Raw genomic sequence first — 23135 nt, 5'->3', positions numbered from 1 at the left:
AGTTCCCTTGATGTGTGTCCCCAGGTAGATGTGAGCTAAGTTCCCTTGATGTGTGTCCCCAGGTAGATGTGAGCTTAGTTCCCTTGATGTGTGTCCCTTGATGTGTGTCCCCAGGTAGATGTGAGCTAAGTTCCCTTGATGTGTGTCCCCAGGTAGATGTGAGCTTAGTTCCCTTGATGTGTGTCCCTTGATGTGTGTCCTCAGGTAGATGTGAGCTAAGTTCCCTTGATGCGTGTCCCCAGGTAGATGTGAGCTAAGTTCCCTTGATGTGTGTCCCCAGGTAGATGTGAGCTAAGTTCCCTTGATGTGTGTCCCCAGGTAGATGTGAGCTTAGTTCCCTTGATGTGTGTCCCTTGATGTGTGTCCTCAGGTAGATGTGAGCTAAGTTCCCTTGATGCGTGTCCCCAGGTAGATGTGAGCTAAGTTCCCTTGATGCGTGTCCCCAGGTAGATGTGAGCTAAGTTCCCTTGATGTGTGTCCCCAGGTAGATGTGAGCTATGTTCCCTTGATGTGTGTCCCCAGGTAGATGTGAGCTTAGTTCCCTTGATGTGTGTCCCCAGGTAGATGATGAGATATCCCCAGCCTTCAGTGGTGAGGGAGATAAAGAACTGGAGGGAGGCAGGGGGAGTCATCCTTCTGGCCCTACAGAGGACACAAGACATCTGGACTCTGAACACAATGGTCACACTGGAAAAGTAGATGACACTAGACTAAATGGGGATCCAAGACAAGGGGGTGGGGATCCAAGACAGGGGGGTGGTGACCCACAACTGGGGGGTGGTGACCCACAACTGAGGGGTGGTGACCCACAACTGGGGGGTGGTGACCCAGGAGAGTCCAGACAGGATGGTAAACTGTACCCATCACATCTGGAGGATGGTGGCAGCAGGCAGAAGGTCAACCACAGAGAAGGTGCCTGGATGAGAGAAGCCCACCAGCCAGTCCCATCATCAGACAGCCATAGAGAAGGTGCCTGGATGAGAGAAGCCCACCAGCCAGTCCCATCACCACACAGGCCACAGAAAGCCAGGTATTGACATCAGTACCACCTGACCTATTGACCTAGTTTCATTTACATGACCAGAGCTGACCTATTGACCTAAATTTTGTTTTCAGGACTGTGGAGCTGACCTTGGAGAACATGAGCTCAGACAGTCAGGCAACTGACCTAGATGAGGAGCCGATGAGTCGTAGAGCCAGACTACTGAGCCAAGCTTTGGCCCAGAGCTGTGAGACAGACTTGAATGGGCTGTGGGAAGAGTTCAAGGCCATGAATGAGTCAAGTGAGAGCAGCCTGAGCAGCAGCAGGCTGGGAGACCTGGCCGACCTCCTGAGGAACCCGTCACGTCACCTGATAGCCCAGTACATGAGGGACAGGGAGGAGTACCGTACACACAGGCAGCTCAGGCAGGCACACAACGCAGGGAGCCAAGGGGACCCCACACGCAGGCAGGCACTCAACGCAGGGAGCCAGGGGGACCCCACACGCAGGCAGGCACTCAACGCAGGGAGCCAGGGGGACCCCACACGCAGGCAGGCACTCAACGCAGGGAGCCAGGGGGACCCCACACGCAGGCAGGCACACAACGCAGGGAGCCAGGGGGACCCCACACGCAGGCAGGCACACAACGCAGGGAGCCAGGGGGACCCCACACGCAGGCAGGCCACCACTCTAGTGGACAAATCCCAGGCTGGTAATGGAGGGAAAAGCAAGCAAGTGAAAGTTGCTGAAGGCATGGAGCGTGTCCGTCATTGCATAGCATTGCAGAGAGAACAGTCGTCTAGTCTTGACCACAGCAGTCCATTGTCTGGGGACAGCACAAGTGTCAAGGACAGCAGCACAGAAGTTCAGCACAGGAAGAGGTCACACCCACCCAGGTGTGCTCTAGAGCTGCTCAGGCTGGTCAAGGATGGTCAACTGACAGCTGATGAAGCCTACTGGCTAGCTCAGCAGAGAATCAATCACAATGGTGTGGACCACAGCAAGAAGCCCCGCCCCCAACACAATGGTGTGGACCACAGCAAGAAGCCCCGCCCCCAACACAATGGTGTGGACCACAGCAAGAAGCCCCGCCCCCAACACAATGGTGTGGACCACAGCAAGAAGCCCCGCCCCCATCAGCAGTACTCACCTTATGCCAGAGTGGAGAACTCCATTGTGCCATCACTTGATGTCACAGCTCATAACAGTAACGATGGTAAGAAGCATTCATTTATTCACACATTCATTTGGACCTTCGTAACATCACAGATGTTTGTATGACCTTACCATCATAATACACAGATGTTTGTATGACCTTAACATCATAATACACAGATGTTTGTATGACCTTAACATCATAATACACAGATGTTTGTATGACCTTAACATCATAATACACAGATGTTTGTATGGCCTTAACATCATATTACACAGATGTTTGTATGACCTTAACATCATATTACACAGATGTTTGTATGACCTTAACATCATATTACACAGATGTTTGTATGACCTAAACATCATATTACACAGATGTTTGTATGACCTTAACATCATATTACACAGATGTTTGTATGACCTTAACATCATAATACACAGATGTTTGTATGGCCTTAACATCATATTACACAGATGTTTGTATGACCTTAACATCATATTACACAGATGTTTGTATGACCTTAACATCATATTACACAGATGTTTGTATGACCTAAACATCATATTACACAGATGTTTGTATGACCTTAACATCATATTACACAGATGTTTGTATGACCTTAACATCATATTACACAGATGTTTGTATGACCTTAACATCATATTACACAGATGTTTGTATGACCTAAACATCATATTACACAGATGTTTGTATGACCGTAACATCATATTACACAGATGTTTGTATGACCTTAACATCATATTACACAGATGTTTGTATGACCTTAACATCATATTACACAGATGTTTGTATGACCTTAACATGTTTGTAAGTTGCTACTTCCTCCAGTAATAACTGTCAAACTTGATTGTAGCAACAATCAATGCATTGGCTTGACCTGTCCCTACAGGGTACACAGACAAGAGACCTGTCCAGGACCTACCATCTAAAGACAGTTTTTGGAAGAAATCTGATGTTCCCCCTGGTATAGCTGCCAGTTTGTGGAAAAAGGTGAACTCGGTTTTAGTATTGTAGATGTCACTGTGCCAGGTTGTATGTTAGATGTCACTGTGCCAAGTTGTATGTTAGATGTCACTGTGCCAAGTTGTATGTCATATGTCACTGTGCCAGGTTGTATGTTAGATGTCACTGTGCCAAGTTGTATGTCATATGTCACTGTGCCAGGTTGTATGTTAGATGTCACTGTGCCAAGTTGTATGTTAGATGTCACTGTGCCAAGTTGTATGTTAGATGTCACTGTGCCAGGTTGTATGTTAGATGTCACTGTGCCAAGTTGTATGTTAGATGTCACTGTGCCAGGTTGTATGTCATATGTCACTGTGCCAAGTTGTATGTTAGATGTCACTGTGCCAGTTTGTATGTCATATGTCACTGTGCCAGGTTATATGTCACTGTGCCAGGTTGTATGTTAGATGTCACTGTGCCAGGTTGTGTGTTAGATGTCACTGTGCCAGGTTGTATGTCATATGTCACTGTGCCAGGTTGTATGTTATATGTTACTGTGCCAGGTTGTATGTCATATGTCACTGTGTCAGGTTGTATGTTAGATGTCACTGGCAGGTTGCATGTCATATGTCACTGTGCCAGGTTGTATGTCATATGTCACTGTGCCAGGTTGTGTGTTAGATGTCACTGTGCCAGGTTGTATGTTAGATGTCACTGTGCCAAGTTGTATGTTAGATGTCACTGTGCCAGTTTGTATGTCATATGTCACTGTGCCAGGTTATATGTCACTGTGCCAGGTTGTATGTTAGATGTCACTGTGCCAGGTTGTGTGTTAGATGTCACTGTGCCAGGTTGTATGTCATATGTCACTGTGCCAGGTTGTATGTTATATGTTACTGTGCCAGGTTGTATGTCATATGTCACTGTGTCAGGTTGTATGTTAGATGTCACTGGCAGGTTGCATGTCATATGTCACTGTGCCAGGTTGTATGTCATATGTCACTGTGCCAGGTTGTGTGTTAGATGTCACTGTGCCAGGTTGTATGTTAGATGTCACTGTGCCAAGTTGTATGTTAGATGTCACTGTGCCAGTTTGTATGTCATATGTCACTGTGCCAGGTTATATGTCACTGTGCCAGGTTGTATGTTAGATGTCACTGTGCCAGGTTGTGTGTTAGATGTCACTGTGCCAGGTTGTATGTCATATGTCACTGTGCCAGGTTGTATGTTATATGTTACTGTGCCAGGTTGTATGTCATATGTCACTGTGTCAGGTTGTATGTTAGATGTCACTGGCAGGTTGCATGTCATATGTCACTGTGCCAGGTTGTATGTCATATGTCACTGTGCCAGGTTGTGTGTTAGATGTCACTGTGCCAGGTTGTATGTTAGATGTCACTGTGCCAGGTTGTATGTTAGATGTCACTGTGCCAGGTTGTATGTCATATGTCACTGCCAGGTTGTATGTCATATGTCACTGTGCCAGGTTGTATGTCATATGTCACTGTGCCAGGTTATATGTCACTGTGCCAGGTTGTATGTTAGATGTCACAGTGCCAGGTTGTATGTTAGATGTCACTGTGCCAGGTTGTATGTCATATGTCACTGTGCCAGGTTGTATGTTATATGTCACTGTGCCAGGTTGTGTGTTAGATGTCACTGTGCCAGGTTGTATGTCATATGTCACTGTGCCAAGTTGTATGTTAGATGTCACTGGCAGGTTGCATGTCATATGTCACTGTGCCAGGTTGTATGTCATATGTCACTGTGCCAGGTTGTGTGTTAGATGTCACTGCCAAGTTGTATGTCATATGTCACTGTGCCAGGTTGTATGTTAGATGTCACTGGCAGGTTGCATGTCATATGTCACTGTGCCAGGTTGTATGTCAAATGTCACTGCCAAGTTGTATGTCATATGTCACTGTGCCAAGTTGTATGTTAGATGTCACTGTGCCAGGTTGTATGTCATATGTCACTGTGCCAGGTTATATGTCACTGTGCCAGGTTGTATGTTAGATGTCACTGTGCCAGGTTGTGTGTTAGATGTCACTGTGCCAGGTTGTGTGTTAGATGTCACTGTGCCAGGTTGTGTGTTAGATGTCACTGTGCCAGGTTGTATGTTAGATGTCACTGTGCCAGGTTGTGTGTTAGATGTCACTGTGCCAGGTTGTATGTTAGATGTCACTGTGCCAGGTTGTGTGTTAGATGTCACTGTGCCAGGTTGTATGTTAGATGTCACTGTGCCAGGTTGTATGTCATATGTCACTGTGCCAGGTTGTATGTCATATGTCACTGTGCCAGGTTGTATGTTATATGTCACTGTGCCAGGTTGTATGTCATATGTCACTGTGTCAGGTTGTATGTTAGATGTCACTGGCAGGTTGCATGTCATATGTCACTGTGCCAGGTTGTATGTTATATGTTACTGTGCCAGGTTGTATGTCATATGTCACTGTGTCAGGTTGTATGTTAGATGTCACTGGCAGGTTGCATGTCATATGTCACTGTGCCAGGTTGTATGTTAGATGTCACTGTGCCAGGTTGTATGTCATATGTCACTGTGCCAGGTTGTATGTTATATGTCACTGTGCCAAGTTGTATGTCAAATGTCACTGCCAGGTTGTATGTTAGATGTCACTGTGCCAGGTTACATGTCATATGTCACTGTGCCAGGTTACATGTCATATGTCACTGTGCCAGGTTACATGTCTGTGTTTTTTGCCAGGTGGTACAGAAAGATCCCCTGGCCAGCAAAACTAACCACTATGAGGTGGACCCACTTGAAGACAAGATAGAATATGTTCTAGACAACAAGCACCAAACTAACTCTCTCACACTACAGGTAGGCTCTCTGCTTTAGTTCTCTCTTTTCTTCTAGAATGTACATATCTTCAACCTGGGAATATTGTAATGTTGTCATTCTAGAAATAAGTTAGTTAATAAAATGTTGTAATTGATCTAAGCCTACCATTTTTACCATTCAAATCATTGGTTAGTGACCTGGTCTAATCCACTAATTCTTGAGGGAGAAAGTGTTAAATCCTTGGTTAGTGAAAGTGTTAAATCCTTGGTTAGTGAAAGTGTTAAATCCTTGGTTAGTGAAAGTGTTAAATCCTTGGTTAGTGAAAGTGTTAAATCCTTGGTTAGTGAAAGTGTTAAATCCTTGGTTAGTGAAAGTGTTAAATCCTTGGTTAGTGAAAGTGTTAAATCCTTGGTTAGTGAAAGTGTTTGATGCTTTGGGTAAACAGAAGTGCCAGATGATAGCAGCGTTGAATGGTGTGGGAAGATTGAAAGTGTTTGATGCTTTGGGTAAACAGAAGTGCCAGATGATAGCAGCTTTGAATGGTGTGGGAAGATTGAAAGTGTTTGATGCTTTGGGTAAACAGAAGTGCCAGATGATAGCAGCATTGAATGGTGTGGGAAGATTGAAAGTGTTTGATGCTTTGGGTAAACAGAAGTGCCAGATGATAGCAGCTTTGAATGGTGTGGGAAGATTGAAAGTGTTTGATGCTTTGGGTAAACAGAAGTGCCAGATGATAGCAGCATTGAATGGTGTGGGAAGATTGAAAGTGTTTGATGCTTTGGGTAAACAGAAGTGCCAGATGATAGCAGCTTTGAATGGTGTGGGAAGGTTTCCTTGTAAATCTTGTCTCACATCCCCTCATCTCTACGATGAATTTATGTCCGTATTTTTTACTCCATGCTTTGTGGCAATGTTGACAGGAAGCTTTTCTAGCCAACAAGCAAAGTTTCATCTCAAAGTCACGCCAGAGACAGAAGCGACTTCAACTGGCCAGGGAGAGCAGAAGGTTTCAAGAATGTCTTCGCTTGGAGAGGGAAGCCATCTTTGCCCAGCAGCCTCCCCCCAGCAGCAAGCCTGCCCACCCATACAGTGGTAGGTTAGCCAGCCATATGACCCATACAGTGGTAGGTTAGCCAGCCATATGACCCATACAGTGCTAGGTTAGCCAGCCATATGACCCCACCATACAGTTCTAGGTTAGCCAGCCATATGACCCATACAGTTCTAGGTTAGCCAGCCATATGACCCATACAGTGCTAAGTTAGCCAGCCATATGACCCATACAGTGCTAAGTTAGCCAGCCATATGACCCATACAGTGGTAGGTTAGCCAGCCATATGACCCATACAGTGCTAGGTTAGCCAGCCATATGACCCATACAGTGCTAGGTTAGCCAGCCATATGACCCATACAGTTCTAGGTTAGCCAGCCATATGACCCATACAGTGCTAGGTTAGCCAGCCATATGACCCATACAGTGGTAGGTTAGCCAGCCATATGACCCATACAGTGGTAGGTTAGCCAGCCATATGACCCATACAGTGCTAGGTTAGCCAGCCATATGACCCATACAGTGGTAGGTTAGCCAGCCATATGACCCATACAGTGGTAGGTTAGCCAGCCATATGACTCATACAGTGGTAGGTTAGCCAGCCATATGACCCATACAGTGGTAGGTTAGCCAGCCATATGACCCATACAGTGGTAGGTTAGCCAGCCATATGACCCCACCATACAGTGCTAGGTTAGCCAGCCATATGACCCATACAGTGCTAGGTTAGCCAGCCATATGACCCCACCATACAGTTCTAGGTTAGCCAGCCATATGACCCATACAGTGGTAGGTTAGCCAGCCATACGACCCATACAGTGCTAGGTTAGCCAGCCATATGACCCATACAGTGGTAGGTTAGCCAGCCATATGACCCATACAGTGGTAGGTTAGCCAGCCATATGACCCATACAGTGCTAGGTTAGCCAGCCATATGACCCATACAGTGGTAGGTTAGCCAGCCATATGACCCATACAGTTCTAGGTTAGCCAGCCATATGACCCATACAGTGGTAGGTTAGCCAGCCATATGACTCATACAGTGGTAGGTTAGCCAGCCATATGACCCATACAGTGCTAGGTTAGCCAGCCATATGACCCATACATAGCTAGGTTAGCCAGCCATATGACCCATACAGTGCTAAGTTAGCCAGCCATATGACCCATACAGTGGTAGGTTAGCCAGCCATATGACCCATACAGTGCTAGGTTAGCCAGCCATATGACCCATACAGTGGTAGGTTAGCCAGCCATATGACCCATACAGTGCTAAGTTAGCCAGCCATATGACCCCACCATACAGTGCTAGGTTAGCCAGCCATATGACCCATACATAGCTAGGTAAGCCAGCCATATGACCCATACAGTGGTAGGTTAGCCAGTCATATGACCCATACAGTGCTAGGTTAGCCAGCCATATGACCCATACAGTTCTAGGTTAGCCAGCCATATGACCCATACAGTTCTAGGTTAGCCAGCCATATGACCCATACAGTGCTAAGTTAGCCAGCCATATGACCCATACAGTGGTAGGTTAGCCAGCCATATGACCCGTACAGTGGTAGGTTAGCCAGCCATATGACCCATACAGTGGTAGGTTAGCCAGCCATATGACCCATACAGTTCTAGGTTAGCCAGCCATATGACCCATACAGTGGTAGGTTAGCCAGCTATATGACCCATACAGTGGTAGGTTAGCCAGCCATATGACCCATACAGTGCTAGGTTAGCCAGCCATATGACCCATACAGTGGTAGGTTAGCCAGCCATATGACCCATACAGTTCTAGGTTAGCCAGCCATATGACCCATACAGTGGTAGGTTAGCCAGCCATATGACCCCACCATACAGTGCTAGGTTAGCCAGCCATATGACCCATACAGTGCTAGGTTAGCCAGCCATATGACCCATACAGTGCTAGGTTAGCCAGCCATATGACCCCACCATACAGTTCTAGGTTAGCCAGCCATATGACCCATACAGTGGTAGGTTAGCCAGCCATACGACCCATACAGTGCTAGGTTAGCCAGCCATATGACCCATACAGTGGTAGGTTAGCCAGCCATATGACCCCACCATACAGTTCTAGGTTAGCCAGCCATATGACCCATACAGTGGTAGGTTAGCCAGCCATATGACCCATACAGTTCTAGGTTAGCCAGCCATATGACCCATACAGTGCTAAGTTAGCCAGCCATATGACCCATACAGTGGTAGGTTAGCCAGCCATATGACCCATACAGTGGTAGGTTAGCCAGCCATATGACCCATACAGTGGTAGGTTAGCCAGCCATATGACCCATACAGTGGTAGGTTAGCCAGCCATATGACCCCTATAGTGCTAAGTTAGCCAGCCATATGACCCATACAGTGCTAGGTTAGCCAGCCATATGACCCATACAGTGGTAGGTTAGCCAGCCATATGACCCATACAGTGCTAAGTTAGCCAGCCATATGACCCATACAGTTCTAGGTTAGCCAGCCATATGACCCATACAGTGGTAGGTTAGCCAGCCATATGACCCATACAGTTCTAGGTTAGCCAGCCATATGACCCATACAGTGCTAGGTTAGCCAGCCATATGACCCATACAGTGGTAGGTTAGCCAGCTATATGACCCATACAGTGCTAGGTTAGCCAGCCATATGACCCATACAGTGGTAGGTTAGCCAGCCATATGACCCATACAGTTCTAGGTTAGCCAGCCATATGACCCATACAGTTCTAGGTTAGCCAGCCATATGACCCATACAGTGGTAGGTTAGCCAGCCATATGACCCATATAGTGCTAAGTTAGCCAGCCATATGACCCATACCGTGCTAGATTAGCCAGCCATATGACCCATACAGTGGTAGGTTAGCCAGCCATATGACCCATACAGTGGTAGGTTAGCCAGCCATATGACCCATACAGTGGTAGGTTAGCCAGCCATATGACCCCACCATACAGTGCTAGGTTAGCCAGCCATATGACCCATACAGTGGTAGGTTAGCCAGTCATATGACCCATACAGTGGTAGGTTAGCCAGCCATATGACCCCACCATACAGTTCTAGGTTAGCCAGCCATATGACCCATACAGTGGTAGGTTAGCCAGCCATATGACCCATACAGTGGTAGGTTAGCCAGCCATATGACCCATATAGTGCTAAGTTAGCCAGCCATATGACCCATACAGTGGTAGGTTAGCCAGCCATATGACCCATACAGTGGTAGGTTAGCCAGTCATATGGCCCATACAGTGCTAGGTTAGCCAGCCATATGACCCCACCATACAGTGGTAGGTTAGCCAGCCATATGACCCATACAGTGGTAGGTTAGCCAGCCATATGACCCATACAGTGGTAGGTTAGCCAGCCATATGACCCATACAGTGCTAAGTTAGCCAGCCATATGACCCATACAGTGGTAGGTTAGCCAGCCATATGACCCATACAGTGCTAGGTTAGCCAGCCATATAACCCATACATAGCTAGGTTAGCCAGCCATATGACCCATACAGTGGTAGGTTAGCCAGCCATATGACCCATATAGTGCTAAGTTAGCCAGCCATATGACCCATACAGTGCTAGGTTAGCCAGCCATATGACCCATACAGTGCTAAGTTAGCCAGCCATATGACCCATACAGTGGTAGGTTAGCCAGCCATATGACCCATACAGTGCTAGGTTAGCCAGCCATATAACCCATACATAGCTAGGTTAGCCAGCCATATGACCCATACAGTGGTAGGTTAGCCAGCCATATGACCCATATAGTGCTAAGTTAGCCAGCCATATGACCCATACAGTGCTAGGTTAGCCAGCCATATGACCCATACAGTGCTAAGTTAGCCAGCCATATGACCCATACAGTGGTAGGTTAGCCAGCCATATGACCCATACAGTGGTAGGTTAGCCAGCCATATGACCCATACAGTTCTAGGTTAGCCAGCCATATGACCCATACAGTGGTAGGTTAGCCAGCCATATGACCCATATATAGCTAGGTTAGCCAGCCATATGACCTATACAGTTCTAGGTTAGCCAGCCATATGACCCATACATAGCTAGGTTAGCCAGCCATATGACCCATACAGTTCTAGGTTAGCCAGCCATATGACCCATACAGTGCTAGGTTAGCCAGCCATATGACCCATACAGTTCTAGGTTAGCCAGCCATATGACCCATACAGTGCTAGGTTAGCCAGCCATATGACCCATACAGTGCTAGGTTAGCCAGCCATATGACCCATACAGTTCTAGGTTAGCCAGCCATATGACCCATACAGTGGTAGGTTAGCCAGCCATATGACCCATACAGTGCTAGGTTAGCCAGCCATATGACCCATACAGTGGTAGGTTAGCCAGCCATATGACCCATACAGTTCTAGGTTAGCCAGCCATATGACCCATACAGTGGTAGGTTAGCCAGCCATATGACCCATACAGTTCTAGGTTAGCCAGCCATATGACCCATACAGTTCTAGGTTAGCCAGCCATATGACCCATACAGTGGTAGGTTAGCCAGCCATATGACCCATACAGTTCTAGGTTAGCCAGCCATATGACCCATACAGTTCTAGGTTAGCCAGCCATATGACCCATACAGTGCTAGGTTAGCCAGCCATATGACCCATACAGTGGTAGGTTAGCCAGCCATATGACCCATACAGTGCTAGGTTAGCCAGCCATATGACCCATACAGTGGTAGGTTAGCCAGCCATATGACCCATACAGTTCTAGGTTAGCCAGCCATATGACCCATACAGTGGTAGGTTAGCCAGCCATATGACCCCACCATACATAGCTAGGTTAGCCAGCCATATGACCCCACCATACAGTTCTAGGTTAGCCAGCCATATGACCCATACAGTGGTAGGTTAGCCAGCCATATGACCCATACAGTGGTAGGTTAGCCAGCCATATGACCCATACAGTTCTAGGTTAGCCAGCCATATGACCCCACCATACAGTGGTAGGTTAGCCAGCCATATGACCCATACAGTGGTAGGTTAGCCAGCCATATGACCCATACAGTTCTAGGTTAGCCAGCCATATGACCCATACAGTTCTAGGTTAGCCAGCCATATGACCCATACAGTGGTAGGTTAGCCAGCCATATGACCCCACCATACAGTTCTAGGTTAGCCAGCCATATGACCCATACAGTTCTAGGTTAGCCAGCCATATGACCCATACAGTGGTAGGTTAGCCAGCCATATGACCCATACAGTGGTAGGTTAGCCAGCCATATGACCCATACAGTGGTAGGTTAGCCAGCCATATGACCCATACAGTGGTAGGTTAGCCAGTCATATGACCCATACAGTTCTAGGTTAGCCAGCCATATGACCCATACAGTTCTCGGTTAGCCAGCCATATGACCCATACAGTGCTAGATTAGCCCGCCATTTTGTTTTGTGTTTTTGTCTGGAATGTGGAAGCCAATCTTATCACATGAAATATGGGTAGTGTACACTGATCAAATTGTGTCATCCCATTCAGTATATAAACCTGCCAAATGACTGTTTCTGTTCTCAGATAATTTGTTCCCATTCAGTATATAAACCTGCCAAATGACTGTTTCTGTTCTCAGATAAATTGTTCCCATTCAGTATTTAAACCTGCCAAATGACTGTTTCTGTTCTCAGATAATTTGTTCCCATTCAGTATATAAACCTGCCAAATGACTGTTTCTGTTCTCAGATAATTTGTTCCCATTCAGTATATAAACCTGCCAAATGACTGTTTCTGTTCTCAGATAATTTGTTCCCATTCAGTATATAAACCTGCCAAATGACTGTTTCTGTTCTCAGATAATTTGTTCCCATTCAGTATATAAACCTGCCAAATGACTGTTTCTGTTCTCAGATAAATTGTTCCCATTCAGTATTTAAACCTGCCAAATGACTGTTTCTGTTCTCAGATAATTTGTTCCCATTCAGTATATAAACCTGCCAAATGACTGTTTCTGTTCTCAGATAATTTGTTCCCATTCAGTATATAAACCTGCCAAACGACTGTTTCTGTTCTCAGATAATTTGTTCCCATTCAGTATATAAACCTGCCAAATGACTGTTTCTGTTCTCAGATAATTTGTTCCCATTCAGTATATAAACCTGCCAAATGACTGTTTCTGTTCTCAGATAATTTGTTCCCATTCAGTATATAAACCTGCCAAATGACTGTTTCTGTTCTCAGATAATTTGTTCCCATTTAGTATATAAACCTGCCAAATGACTGTTTCTGTTCTCAGATAATTTGTTCCCATTCAGTATATAAACCTGCCAAATGACTGTTTCTGTTCTCAGATAATTTGTTCCCATTCAGTATTTAAACCTGCCAAATGACTGTTTCTGTTCTCAGATAATTTGTTCCCATTCAGTATATAAACCTGCCAAATGACTGTTTCTGTTCTCAGATAATTTGTTCCCATTCAGTATATAAACCTGCCAAATGACTGTTTCTGTTCTCAGATAATTTGTTCCCATTCAGTATATAAACCTGCCAAATGACTGTTTCTGTTCTCAGATAATTTGTTCCCATTCAGTATATAAACCTGCCAAATGACTGTTTCTGTTCTCAGATAATTTGTTCCCATTCAGTATATAAACCTGCCAAATGACTGTTTCTGTTCTCAGATAATTTGTTCCCATTCAGTATTTAAACCTGCCAAATGACTGTTTCTGTTCTCAGATAATTTGTTCCCATTCAGTATATAAACCTGCCAAATGACTGTTTCTGTTCTCAGATAATTTGTTCCCATTCAGTATATAAACCTGCCAAATGACTGTTTCTGTTCTCAGATAATTTGTTCCCATTCAGTATATAAACCTGCCAAATGGCTGTTTCTGTTCTCAGATAATTTGTTCCCATTCAGTATATAAACCTGCCAAATGACTGTTTCTGTTCTCAGATAATTTGTTCCCATTCAGTATATAAACCTGCCAAATGACTGTTTCTGTTCTCAGATAATTTGTTCCTCCCCAAGAGAAGAGTGTTGACCAGACAGGAGATGAAAGAATTAACTCACAAGTAAGTAGGGGATGAGGGACAGAGTGGCCTAGTGGTAGAGAGCTGGACTGCTCACCTGTAATCCTCTAGTTTGGATCTTAGTTTAAGGCAGTAGCTCTGATGGGTACCTAACTCACGTTAGAGTAAGTAAAGGCGGCTGGGCATAGCAGAGGCGTAGCGAAGGGGGGGCAGGGGGGTACATATGTCCCCGGGCGCCGACCTTAGAGGGCGCCAAAATGGGTTGAAAAAAAAATTAAAATATTATTTTAGCTGCATTTTCGCTTTATAAATATACAAAAATATATGGGGGGGGGGGTGCAAATCGAAACTTTGAAGGGGGGGGGGGGGTGCAAATCTAAAATTGAAAGGTTGATCCCGAGGGGGGGCGCCAATTTGAAAGTTTGTCCCCGGGCGCCGGGAAGGGTCGCTACGCCTCTGGGGCATAGTGCTGACCACACTATCTCTTCATATGCAGAGGTCACAGAAACAAGTGAACTCTACTTCACTTGCCCCATAGACCGTCAGGTTTTGAAGGGACCATTACTTTTAGTAGAGAAGGTCAACAACAACTATTATTGCTGGGAAATAAATGGTTTTCAAATCATGCAGAAGTATATTCCCACGTTTTCTTTAACTTGCTTTCGCGTCTGGTTTTCCAATCAAATCTTGCGATCGAAATTTCGGGAACTTCCCAGTTAGCTAGCGCGCTGAAATTTTCAGGGAAGCTTTGTTTCTGATGACAATACAATATTCAATTGTTATTATTACTAAATTGATTCATGGAAACATTTTATTGATCATTTTAGACCCCTATATGTTTGTACAAAAAAGGACATAACCTAGTAATTGTAATTTGATATAAAACAAGGTTCGGTACTTTCCCTCTTGTGGCTTACTGAAGGAGAGCAGGCGATTGGCTGAGTAGTGGTCACACGGTGTTTGTGTACAAACACCCGGAACGTAACAACTGGTGGCCAGTATGGGGGAGACGATATGGTCGAGTGGTTGGGCACACGATTGCTAACCCACTCGACACGGGTTCAAATCTATGTGTTCTAGTCAGTAACGTATTCACACAACAAAGCCATAACCCGCCCCTTGTAAAAACAATGCTTCGTGTCTAACTTCCAACTTTTATTCCGTCTCAATTCTTTACACACAACAGACCAGCCCTCGTCCTAACCGCTATCAACTAACCCCTGACAATCATTCACTCCACCTTTTATACCGCATTCGACCTTGGGATAACAATACACAAACACACCGGGGTTACAACAGTACTTTCCCTCTTCTGGCTTACTGAAGGAGCAAGCACGCGATTGACTGAGTAGTGGTCACGCGGTGTTTGTGTACAAAGGAAGTAGAATGGTGATGGTCGAATGGTTTGCACGCGAGGGCAAAATGGTGAAAGAAACGGCAACACAGAAGAAACGTCGATTGGAAAAGGCACGTGTTTTTTACGAGTTGTCTTCGTTTACCCAAAAAAAAGGTGAATGCGAAAAGATAAAATCGATAGCAAGATTTTAATGCAAACAAACAGACAAAGACTAAAAAGTAGAAAATAATTATCATTAAAAAAGTTTTTAAAAACCCACGTTTTCTGATTGAACTAAAAAGTAGAAAATAAATGCTATACATCACAATAATGCAAGCGATCACTCTACTATAAGCGATGAAAAACGTGGGGGGCCGTGATTTTCTTAAACTTTAGTTTCTAATACTGTTGACTCTCTACAAGCTCCCTAATAAAACTCAATAGTATTATCTAATCAATAGTAATATAACTTTTACATCTTATATTAACAATGACCGATAAAAAACTTTTACTTCGGCGCCCCACGTTTTTCATCAAACATTTTGATTTGTTTTATTTATACAGACCACCAATAGCTCAATTATTCAGCCATATTACAAAAAATAATCTCAGCCATTCCAATTTCATCAAAGCTGTTGAGCTAAAAAAAAAATTTTAAAAACAGAATGAATGAATTTTATTTAAAAAAAAACTAATAGTTGAAAAAGTGTGGAGGGAAAAGTAGCCATTATTTTCATGGGCCATTCAGGCCCTTGGTCTTCTGAGTTCATTTCAACAGAAGGAAATACTGAAATAACTGTTGGCCTTTGTTATTGTAAATTATGTGTTCAATACTGAAATAAATGTTGGCCTTTGTTATTGTAAATTATGTGTTCAATAAATTTATGTAGGAAAATATGATAAAGCCATGAGTTAGAAATGAGAATTGAGTTGTGTAAATAACTTGTTGACTAGGCGTTATAAAAGTTGTGTAAATAACTTGTTGACTAGGCAGAAATGAGAATTGAGTTGTGTAAATAACTTGTTGACTAGGCAGAAATGAGAATTGAGTTGTGTAAATAACTTGTTGACTAGGCAGAAATGAGAATTGAGTTGTGTAAATAACTTGTTGACTAGGCAGAAATGAGAATTGAGTTGTGTAAATAACTTGTTGACTAGGCAGAAATGAGAATTGAGTTGTGTAAATAACTTGTTGACTAGGCAGAAATGAGAATTGAGTTGTGTAAATAACTTGTTGACTAGGCAGAAATGAGAATTGAGTTGTGTAAATAACTTGTTGACTAGGCGTTATAAAAGTTGTGTAAATAACTTGTTGACTAGGCGTTACAAGAAGCTGCCTGAAGTCCTTGAGAGACAGGAGCTGGATCAACGCAAGGCACAGTGTCAGCTCAATAAACTCAGAGCTCAAATCTTCAATCATGTAAGTGACACTAGAGCTCAAACTATGTACACACTATGTACACATTAGTTACTGTCAGAACACTATGTACACATTAGTAACTGTCAGAACACACTATGTACACATTAGTTACTGTCAGAACACTATGTACACATTAGTTACTGTCAGAACACACTATGTACACATTAGTTACTGTCAGAACACCCTATGTACACATTAGTTACTGTCAGAACACACTATGTACACATTAGTTACTGTCAGAACACACTATGTACACATTAGTTACTGTCAGAACACACTATGTACACATTACTGACGCATTGTTTTTCCTTAACAGAGAGTCCAGAGAGAGACTTTAAGGAAGTTCTGTTTGAGAGGGACCCATTGACCCAGACATCTCTAGAGAGGGACCCATTGACCCAGACATCTCTAGAGAGGGACCCATTGACCCAGACATCTCTAGAGAGGGACCCACTGACCCAGACATCTCTAGAGAGGGACCCACTGACCCAGACATCTCTAGAGAGGGACCCACTGACCCAGACATCTCTAGAGAGGGACCCACTGACCCAGACATCTCTAGAGAGGGACCCACTGACCCAGACATCTCTAGAGAGGGACCCATTGACCCAGACATCTCTAGAGAGGGACCCACTGACCCAGACATCTCTAGAGAGGGACCCATTGACCCAGACATCTCTAGAGAGGGACCCACTGACCCAGACATCTCTAGAGAGGGACCCACTGACCCAGACATCTCTAGAGAGGGACCCATTGACCCAGACATCTCTAGAGAGGGACCCACTGACCCAGACATCTCTAGAGAGGGACCCATTGACCCAGACATCTCTAGAGAGGGACCCACTGACCCAGACATCTCTAGAGAGGGACCCACTGACCCAGACATCTCTAGAGAGGGACCCACTGACCCAGACATCTCTAGAGAGGGACCCACTGACCCAGACATCTCTAGAGAGGGACCCACTGACCCAGACATCTCTAGAGAGGGACCCATTGACCCAGACATCTCTAGAGAGGGACCCATTGACCCAGACATCTCTAGAGAGAGACCCATTGACCCAGACATCTCTAGAGAGGGACCCATTGACCCAGACATCTCTAGAGAGGGACCCACTGACCCAGACATCTCTAGAGAGGGACCCATTGACCCAGACATCTCTAGAGAGGGACCCACTGAACCAGACATCTCTAGAGAGGGACCCACTGACCCAGACATCTCTAGAGAGGGACCCATTGACCCAGACATCTCTAGAGAGGGACCCACTGACCCAGACATCTCTAGAGAGGGACCCACTGACCCAGACATCTCTAGAGAGGGACCCACTGACCCAGACATCTCTAGAGAGGGACCCATTGACCCAGACATCTCTAGAGAGGGACCCACTGAACCAGACATCTCTAGAGAGGGACCCACTGACCCAGACATCTCTAGAGAGGGACCCACTGACCCAGACATCTCTAGAGAGGGACCCACTGAACCAGACATCTCTAGAGAGGGACCCACTGACCCAGACATCTCTAGAGAGGGACCCATTGACCCAGACATCTCTAGAGAGGGACCCACTGACCCAGACATCTCTAGAGAGGGACCCATTGACCCAGACATCTCTAGAGAGGGACCCACTGACCCAGACATCTCTAGAGAGGGACCCATTGACCCAGACATCTCTAGAGAGGGACCCACTGACCCAGACATCTCTAGAGAGGGACCCATTGACCCAGACATCTCTAGAGAGGGACCCACTGACCCAGACATCTCTAGAGAGGGACCCACTGACCCAGACATCTCTAGAGAGGGACCCACTGAACCAGACATCTCTAGAGAGGGACCCACTGACCCAGACATCTCTAGAGAGGGACCCACTGACCCAGACATCTCTAGAGAGGGACCCACTGACCCAGACATCTCTAGAGAGGGACCCACTGACCCAGACATCTCTAGAGAGGGACCCACTGACCCAGACATCTCTAGAGAGGGACCCACTGACCCAGACATCTCTAGAGAGGGACCCACTGACCCAGACATCTCTAGAGAGGGACCCATTGACCCAGACATCTCTAGAGAGGGACCCAGAGACAACCTCCTCTGTGTGATAAGAAAATATGAAACATTTAATTCTTATTTTGTAGAAGATTAGCTTCAACTAATTGTACTTGTACCATTTTATTCTGACCAATCTGTTCATTCTTTAGAAATAAAAATATTTAATCCTCTCCCATAGTCAACTCTGTTACTTATTTTTTACAATTCAAACTATCCCACTAGAAGTTTCATTCTTTCAATTTTCTTTCTCATATTTTCTGCTAGTTTTCAAATACCATTCCTCTTACATTCATTGCTTTATTTTTTTTTTTAACAAGAGATAAGAGCTGGGTCCTACTAATTAATTAATTTGAGCTCCAGATTCAAACTCAACTAAGTCATGAGCTCTACCATCTGAACACACTGTCCCCTACCATCTGAACACACTGTCCCCTACCATCTGAACACACTGTCCCCCTACCCTACCATCTGAACACACTGTCCCCCTACCATCTGAACACACTGTCCCCTACCATCTGAACACACTGTCCCCCTACCCTACCATCTGAACACACTGTCCCCTACCATCTGAACACACTGTCCCCTACCATCTGATCACACTGTCCCCTACCATCTGAACACACTGTCCCCCTACCCTACCATCTGAACACACTGTCCCCTACCATCTGAACACACGGTCCCCCTACCATCTGAGCACACTGTCCCCTACCATCTGAACACAATGTCCCCTACCATCTGAACACACGGTCCCCCTACCCTACCATCTGAACACAATGTCCCCTACCATCTGAGCACACTGTCCCCTACCATCTGAACACACTGTCCCCTACCATCTGAACACACTGTCCCCTACCATCTGAACACACTGTCCCCTACCATCTGAACACACTGTCCCCTACCCTACCATCTGAGCACACTGTCTCCCTACCCTACCATCTGAACACACTGTCCCCTACCATCTGAACACAATGTCCCCCTACCATCTGAACACACTGTCCCCTACCATCTGATCACACTGTCCCCTACCATCTGAACACACTGTCCCCCTACCATCTGAACACACTGTCCCCTACCATCTGAACACAATGTCCCCTACCATCTGAACACACGGTCCCCCTACCCTACCATCTGAACACAATGTCCCCTACCATCTGAACACACTGTCCCCTACCATCTGAACACACTGTCCCCTACCATCTGAACACACTGTCCCCCTACCCTACCATCTGAACACACTGTCCCCTACCATCTGAACACACTGTCCCCCTACCCTACCATCTGATCACACTGTCCCCTACCATCTGAACACACTGTCCCCTACCATCTGAACACACTGTCCCCTACCCTACCATCTGAACACACTGTCCCCTACCCTACCATCTGATCACACTGTCCCCTACCATCTGAACACACTGTCCCCTACCATCTGAGCACACTGTCCCCTACCATCTGAACACAATGTCCCCTACCATCTGAACACACTGGTCCTACCCTACCATCTGAACACACTGTCCTCTACCATCTGAACACACTGTCCCCCTACCATCTGAACACACTGTCCCCCTACCATCTGAACACACTGTCCCCCTACCATCTGAACACACTGTCCCCTACCCTACCATCTGATCACACTGTCCCCTACCATCTGAACACACTGTCCCCTACCATCTGAACACACTGTCCCCCTACCATCTGAACACACTGTCCCCCTACCATCTGAACACACTGTCCCCTACCATCTGATCACACTGTCCCCCTACCATCTGAACACACTGTCCCCTACCATCTGAACACACTGTCCCCCTACCATCTGAACACACTGTCCCCCTACCATCTGAACACACTGTCCCCTACCATCTGAACACACTGTCCCCCTACCATCTGAACACACTGTCCCCCTACCATCTGAACACACTGTCCCCTACCATCTGAACACACTGTCCCCCTACCATCTGAACACACTGTCCCCCTACCATCTGAACACACTGTCCCCCTACCATCTGAACACACTGTCCCCTACCCTACCATCTGAACACACTGTCCCCCTACCATCTGAACACACTGTCCCCTACCATCTGAACACACTGTCCCCTACCATCTGATCACACTGTCCCCTACCCTACCATCTGAACACACTGTCCCCCTACCATCTGAACACACTGTCCCCCTACCCTACCATCTGAACACACTGTCCCCCTACCCTACCATCTGAACACACTGTCCCCTACCATCTGAGCACACTGTCCCCCTACCATCTGAACACACTGTCCCCCTACCCTACCATCTGAGCACACTGTCCCCTACCATCTGAACACACTGTCCTCTACATCTGAACACACTGTCCCCCTACCATCTAAACACACTGTCCCCCTACCATCTGAGCACACTGTCCCCTACCCTACCATCTGATCACACTGTCCCCCTACCCTACCATCTGAACACACTGTCCCCTACCATCTGATCACACTGTCCCCTACCATCTGAACACACTGTCCCCCTACCCTACCATCTGAACACACTGTCCCCTACCATCTGAACACACTGTCCCCTACCATCTGAGCACACTGTCCCCTACCATCTGAACACAATGTCCCCTACCATCTGAACACACTGTCCCCTACCCTACCATCTGATCACACTGTCCCCTACCATCTGAGCACACTGTCCCCTACCATCTGAACACACTGTCCCCCTACCCTACCATCTGAACACACTGTCCCCTACCATCTGAACACACTGTCCCCCTACCATCTGAGCACACTGTCCCCCTACCATCTGAACACACTGTCCCCTACCATCTGAACACACTGTCCCCCTACCATCTGAACACACTGTCCCCTACCATCTGAACATACTGTCCCCCTACCCTACCATCTGAACACACTGTCCCCTACCATCTGAACACACTGTCCCCTACCATCTGAACACACTGTCCCCTACCATCTGAACACACTGTCCCCCTACCCTACCATCTGAGCACACTGTCCCCCTACCCTACCATCTGAGCACACTGTCCCCTACCATCTGATCACACTGTCCCCCTACCCTACCATCTGATCACACTGTCCCCCTACCATCTGAACACACTGTCCCCCTACCCTACCATCTGAGCACACTGTCCCCCTACCATCTGAACACACTGTCCCCTACCATCTGAACACAATGTCCCCTACCATCTGAACACACGGTCCCCCTACCCTACCATCTGAACACAATGTCCCCTACCATCTGAACACACTGTCCCCTACCATCTGAACACACTGTCCCCTACCATCTGAACACACTGTCCCCTACCATCTGAACACACTGTCCCCCTACCCTACCATCTGAGCACACTGTCCCCTACCCTACCATCTGATCACACTGTCCCCTACCCTACCATCTGATCACACTGTCCCCTACCATCTGAACACACTGTCCCCTACCATCTGAACACACTGTCCCCTACCATCTGAACACACTGTCCCCCTACCCTACCATCTGAACACACTGTCCCCTACCCTACCATCTGATCACACTGTCCCCTACCATCTGAACACAATGTCCCCTACCATCTGAACACACGGTCCCCCTACCCTACCATCTGATCACACTGTCCCCCTACCATCTGAACACACTGTCCCCCTACCCTACCATCTGAACACACTGTCCCCTACCATCTGAGCACACTGTCCCCCTACCCTACCATCTGATCACACTGTCCCCTACCCTACCATCTGATCACACTGTCCCCTACCATCTGAACACACTGTCCCCTACCATCTGAACACACTGTCCCCCTACCCTACCATCTGAACACACTGTCCCCTACCCTACCATCTGATCACACTGTCCCCTACCATCTGAACACACTGTCCCCTACCATCTGAACACACTGTCCCCTACCATCTGAACACACTGTCCCCCTACCCTACCATCTGAACACACTGTCCCCCTACCCTACCATCTGAACACACTGTCCCCTACCATCTGAACACACTGTCCCCTACCATCTGAACACACTGTCCCCTACCATCTGAACACACTGTCCCCTACCATCTGAACACACTGTCCCCTACCATCTGAACACACTGTCCCCTACCATCTGAACACACTGTCCCCTACCATCTGAACACACTGTCCCCTACCCTACCATCTGAACACACTGTCCCCCTACCCTACCATCTGAACACACTGTCCCCTACCATCTGAACACAATGTCCCCTACCATCTGAACACACGGTCCCCCTACCCTACCATCTGAACACAATGTCCCCTACCATCTGAACACACGGTCCCCCTACCCTACCATCTGAACACACTGTCCCCTACCATCTGAACACACTGTCCCCCTACCATCTGAACACACTGTCCCCTACCCTACCATCTGATCACACTGTCCCCTACCATCTGAACACAC

General features: G+C 46.5%; 1 protein-coding gene across 3 annotated transcripts in view; it reads left to right on the top strand.

Moving 5' to 3' along the window:
* Positions 1 to 17535, top strand: part of LOC131955266 (uncharacterized) — a 40349-nt gene extending 22814 nt beyond the window's left edge. For 2 of the 3 annotated variants that reach the window (XM_059319318.1, XM_059319310.1), the window contains exons 8-16: positions 561 to 912; positions 970 to 1030; positions 1117 to 2198; positions 3052 to 3152; positions 5833 to 5949; positions 6831 to 7002; positions 13915 to 13978; positions 16593 to 16692; positions 17009 to 17535. In XM_059319318.1, coding sequence (XP_059175301.1) covers positions 561 to 912; positions 970 to 1030; positions 1117 to 2198; positions 3052 to 3152; positions 5833 to 5949; positions 6831 to 7002; positions 13915 to 13978; positions 16593 to 16692; positions 17009 to 17059 — 2100 coding nt within the window. In that variant the 3' untranslated portion in view covers positions 17060 to 17535. The remainder of the gene's footprint in view (positions 1 to 560; positions 913 to 969; positions 1031 to 1116; positions 2199 to 3051; positions 3153 to 5832; positions 5950 to 6830; positions 7003 to 13914; positions 13979 to 16592; positions 16693 to 17008) is intronic. The other variant, XM_059319327.1, reaches the window with a different exon arrangement.
* Positions 17536 to 23135: the final 5600 nt, after the last annotated feature.

Source organism: Physella acuta, unplaced genomic scaffold, assembly GCF_028476545.2.
Source record: "Physella acuta isolate Inbredline_101_S28 unplaced genomic scaffold, ASM2847654v3 ptg000079l, whole genome shotgun sequence".
In the NCBI taxonomy this organism is placed as follows: Eukaryota; Metazoa; Mollusca; class Gastropoda; family Physidae; genus Physella; species Physella acuta.
Note: the sequence above shows the minus strand (reverse complement) of the source record. Positions and strands in the feature narration are given on the sequence as shown.